At 52.6% G+C, this 5,124-nt stretch overlaps 1 protein-coding gene across 1 annotated transcript; it reads right to left on the reverse strand.

Moving 5' to 3' along the window:
* Nucleotides 1-2,963: 2,963 nt before the first annotated feature.
* LOC108756517 lies at nucleotides 2,964-3,779 on the reverse strand. The gene has a single exon (XM_018500394.1). It carries the CDS (start codon nucleotides 3,777-3,779, stop codon nucleotides 2,964-2,966), a length of 816 nt encoding a protein of 271 aa, XP_018355896.1.
* Between the last annotated feature and the right edge of the window lie 1,345 nt (nucleotides 3,780-5,124).

Genomic DNA, 5,124 nt, shown 5'->3' on the forward strand with positions numbered 1-5,124 from the left:
TTCCTCGTCTTCTGAAATGATGTAGGCGGGCTTCAGCCGATCGATAGACACGGTCACATCCCTACCTCGGATGTGAACCACGAATGTTTTCGGTTTGCGGCTGACCACTCTGTAGGGTCCGTCGTACGGTTGCTGCAGGGTTCCTCCAGGTGCGTTGTGGCGCACGAATACCTGGCCCACCGTACTGAGATCTTTGAACACAAAGGTCTGCCGTTCGCCGTGGCGGGTGCCGTTTGTCGGGCGGAGTCTTCGAAAGTGCTGCCGTAATTCTTTGACGTATTCGGCCGCATCGCCTTCTGGGAGTGCTCTTGAAGCCAAGAACTCTCCGGGCAACCGAATTGACTCGCCGTAGAGAAGGTCGGCTGCGGTCGCTCCCAAATCCTCTCGCCACGCAGCCCGGATGCCGAGCAGCACGGTGGGAAGGACCTTTGTCCATTGGTCCTTCTCGTGGCACTTGATGGCTGCCTTGAGTTGTCGGTGTAGTCGCTCTATCATCCCATTGGCCGCCGGGTGGTACGCTGTTGTCTTGAGGTGCGCTACTCCGTATAGCGCGCTAAGCTGCCTGAATAGTTGCGATTCGAATTGTCTCCCCTGATCGGTGGTAACGCGGAGGGGGGTGCCGAATCGAGCTATCCAGCCCTCGTAGAAGGCCCGAGCGACGGTGACGGCCTCCTGGTCCACGAGCGGTATCACCTCTGGCCATCGAGAGAATCGGTCGACGCAAGTCAGGCAGTACCTGTAGCCTTCCGAGCTGGGCATGGTGATGAGGTCGAGATGGACGTGCTCGAACCTCGATGACGGCGGTGCGAAGGTACCGCACGGCGCCGAAACATGGCGAGTTATCTTGGATCGCTGGCACTCTATGCAGCTTCTTGCCCATCTTCGACAGTCGGATTTGATTGACGGCCAAACGAATCGTTGTGTAACCAGCTTGACGGTCGCCTTGATCCCCGGATGCGCGAGCTGATGTACCGATTCGAATGCCGCCCGGCGGAACTGCTTGGTGACGAACGGTCTTGCTGTTGTTGAAGACACGTCGCAATACACGCTCACCGGTGTCCCCGGTAATTGCACCCTTTTTATCTGCAGTGCCGAGCTCCCATTACGGTAGATTTTTAACTCGTCGTCGGTCTCCTGTGATGTTGCCAGAGCTTCGTAGTCCAAGGCTGCGATTCCTTCAACGCGTGAGAGGGCGTCGGCGACGATGTTGTCCTTACCGGATACGTGCCTGATATCGGTCGAGAATTGACCGATAAAGTCGAGGTGACGGCATTGTCGGGGCGAGCCCTTGTCGGCTTTCTGTCGAAAAGCGAAGGTGATCGGCTTGTGGTCCGTATAGATCGTGAAGGTCCTAGCTTCCACCATGTGCCTGAAATGTTTGACGGCGAGGTAGATAGCGAGGAGTTCCCGGTCGTATGCGCCGTACTTCTTTTCGGCACCACTTAGCTTCTTGGAGAAGAAGGCTAATGGTTCCCAGCTATCGCCGATTCGTTGTTGAAGGACCGCCCCCACTGTGAAATCCGAGGCGTCGGAGACTATTGCGAGTGGCGCGTCCGGTTCAGGGTGAGCCAGTAAAGCCGCTTGTGCTATGCTCTCCTTGCATTCATCGAAAGCGGCCTGTGTCGATGTAGTCCAGGCGATGGGCGTCTTGCCCTTGATATTCCCCTGGAGTAGATCATTCAATGGTGCTTGAAGGTAAGCCGCTCTGGGTATGAACCTCCTATAAAAGTTCAACATACCCAGGAACTGTCGCAGCTGTTTCGCCGTCGTCGGCTGCGGGTAACTTCGGATGGCTTCGACCTTCTCGGGCAAGGGCTGAGTCCCCTCGGCGGAAACTCGATAGCCAAGGAATTTAACTTCCGCCTGCCCGAACACGCACTTGGTCTGGTTGATAACCACTCCGAATTTCCTTAACCGTTCGTACACGATCTCCAGGTGCTGCAGGTGCTCGCGTTCGGAAGTCGATGCGACGAGTATGTCGTCTATGTACGCGTAACAGAAATCCAGACCTCGGAGGACTTCGTCGATGAACCGCTGGAAGGTTTGCGCGGCGTTGCGCAGGCCAAACGACATGAACGGAAATTCGAATAATCCGAACGGTGTCGTTATAGCCGTCTTTTTTATGTCCTCCGGCGCGACGGGGATCTGGTTGTATGCCCGAACTAGATCTATGGTCGAAAAGATACTTTTACCTCGTAAGGACTGCGCGAAATCCTCTATGTGTCGGACGGGGTATCGGTCCGGCAAGGTCCTTGCGTTGAGGGCGCGGTAATCTCCACATGGACGCCATTCGTCGCTGGCTTTCTTCGGGACCATGTGCAGCGGTGACGCCCAGCAGCTTTCCGATGGTCGTGCCGTCCCGAACTGGATCATGGTCTCGAATTCCTTCCTGGCCGCGCGCAGTTTCTCCGTCGGCAAACGCCTCGGCTTATTCGCCACGGGGGGGCCTGGTGTCGTTCGGATGTGATGTTGGGTCGAATGTTTCGGCTCAGCAGGGGCGCCGCCCGGGCGCGTGATTTCAGAAAACTTCTGTAACTGCTCGTGATAGATCGACGTTCCAGCAATGGTTTTAACGCCGGGGAGGTTACCCTTTGCGACATGACCTTTGGCAGTCAACGAAGTCAGCTGATCCACTAGGCGGCGGCCACGAACGTCGACGAGCAAGCCATAGAACGCCAGGAAATCCGCTCCGATGATTGGTTTAGGCACGTCGGCGATGACGAATCTCCACGTGTAGGCCCGGCGTAACCCAAGGTCGAGCGTAATTGTGATCGTCCCATAAGTCGCGATGACGCTGTTGTTCGCCGCCAAGAGCTCGTACGTTGACTTCTCCCGCGGCCCGCGTAGAAATGTTCGTGGGTAAACGCAGAGATCGGCGCCGGTATCAATTAAAAATCCCTTCTTGGAATTTCTGTCCGTGACGAACAGGCGGAGGGACGCAGGGCTCGGGTCGCTTGCCTCCATTAGTGACCGCCCTGATCGTTTCCCGAGCGGAAGTTGCACGGCGGTTCGCATCTTGTCGCGTCAGCACCAAACCGCCAGTGGTACCAGCAGACGCCGTCCTTGCCGCGACCGCGGCTGCGCGCGCGCTGCCCGGACGGTGAACGCCGCTCCCGCGATCGGCTACCGCGAGCCGACACGCGGTCCTCTACCGCCGCGATCTCTTGGCGAAGTCCATTCGCCAACTCCCCCATTTTGGCGGTGATATGGACGGTCAATCGCTCGAGCATCGTCTCGAACGAGTCCGTCGATACGGCCGCGACCTGGTGCCTTTCAGGCAAGGCGTCGCTGACGGCGTCGGCGAGCTCGGCCATCTTCTCCAAACCGGCTTCCGTCTGGGTTACCAGGATGACCCGCATGGACGCTGGCATTCGCCCTAGCCAGATGGTTTTGAGCAACTCGTCCGGAACGGCGGTGCCCGCCAGCCCACGCAGGTGGCGAAGGAACTGGGACGGCTTTCGGTCTCCCATCTCCTCTTGTTCGAGTAACTGCCGTGTCTTTTTCTCCTGTGAGGTCCCGAGCCGGCGTATGAGCTCCGTTTTGAGTAACTGGTACTTTCCAGTCTCGGGTGGATCGACCAATATATCGCGGACGTCCTCGGCGTATCGGGCATCGAGGTTGCCCGTGACGTAATGAAATTTTGTATCGTCGTTTGTGATTCCCGAGAGCGCAAATTGACTCTCCACCTGGCGGAACCACAGCTCGGGATCGCGAGCCCAGAACGGCGGAATCCTGGTCGCCACTCGGTCGATCGATGCGGCCGCGCTTTCTTTATCCATGATCGCTACGGAGGGGCTACGGTCGGGTCTCAACGTCAGTCCTTATGATTTTCGGTGCACTTCCACAATCACCCACACTGCACTTTACGGAAAACGCGATATACGCATGCAAGATCACGTCGGGGTCACCAATTATGTGGGTAAGGAGTGGTCCGGTAATAACGGCGACTCGGTTGGTGCTAACACTGGTACTTTATTTTGTTAGACAGAAGTCGAAAGCGTGGTGTATTCGCGTCGACGAGTAAAAAGAGACTGACTCCTCAGATCGTTGCTTGGCTTACAGAATCCTGAATGGCATAGGTATATTACTCGCATGTCTGGTACGACAAAGTTTCATATTTCGAAAAGCTAGAAGAAAGATGTGTGCATATGTTAACAATATGCAGTTCAGTTGAACGAGTGAAAAGGATGTCTGTGACGCTCACATGGACGGTCTAATTATTTTAACTTGTAAACATTTAACGAACATTAGAACACATAATATACGTATATTAATTGTTTGTTATTCTTTCGATAAGAAAAATATATCTGAGGGCGACGCCGCGCGCACGTGTCGCTACATTACAAATATCGTTAAATGATAAAGGACTTTTATGTTTATTTTGATCCCATTTATCTTTCTGTGGGTGGTTGAAAAAGTCTCGTGGGACATCTTGTATATTTATATATTTTAGATATACTGAAATGACGTAAAAAAAAACTATTTCGTTAGATTGAATAATGAAAGGAACGTTTCACTAATAGACGACAAATGTGATTTAGATATACTCAATAGTAAAGATAACGATTATTGTCTTATAATCTTTAAAATATATGTACATATATTAATACTTAAAAATGTATATTTGTGTTGATTGTTATGTCCAAGCTCCGCATGCATGGAGCTGAGGGGATGAATGCAACAGGAACCGAATTATATTAGACCGATTTGGTCATGTCCAAGCTTTGGACTGCAAGAGAACTATGGAGAAGGACCGACGCAAATCGGGAGGCACTTCGCTTCGTCCTAAAACTCCTAACGAGCCGGGGGTCAAATGGAGGATGAAGTGGAAAATCTCAACTCGTGCTCCGTTAAACGGACACACGAGTCGAACGTATTTTTAATTTAAAAGATCAGTGTGCCGGGAGAGCGTACTTTAATGCCAGATGTGCTAGTACGTCCGTATGCCCTAACTTTCGGTCATGAAACTTTATTCAAGTGACCGGGGAGAGGCCGAAGTGCAATCGCGAGAGAGCTTACAATAAATACAAGGTTTTTCAAATTAACAAACTAAGATTAAATTTAATAATAATATAATAAAACAAATATTTAGCAATACATTTTTGTTACACGATTTTTTTTATT

This window comes from Trachymyrmex septentrionalis, unplaced genomic scaffold (genome assembly GCF_001594115.1).
Source record: "Trachymyrmex septentrionalis isolate Tsep2-gDNA-1 unplaced genomic scaffold, Tsep1.0 scaffold128, whole genome shotgun sequence".
NCBI lineage: Eukaryota > Metazoa > Arthropoda > Insecta > Hymenoptera > Formicidae > Trachymyrmex > Trachymyrmex septentrionalis.

Excerpts from the sequence above, each read along its gene's own strand:
- LOC108756517 (XM_018500394.1), bottom strand. The coding sequence starts at position 3,779 with ATGGATAAAGAAAGCGCGGCCGCATCGATCGACCGAGTGGCGACCAGG.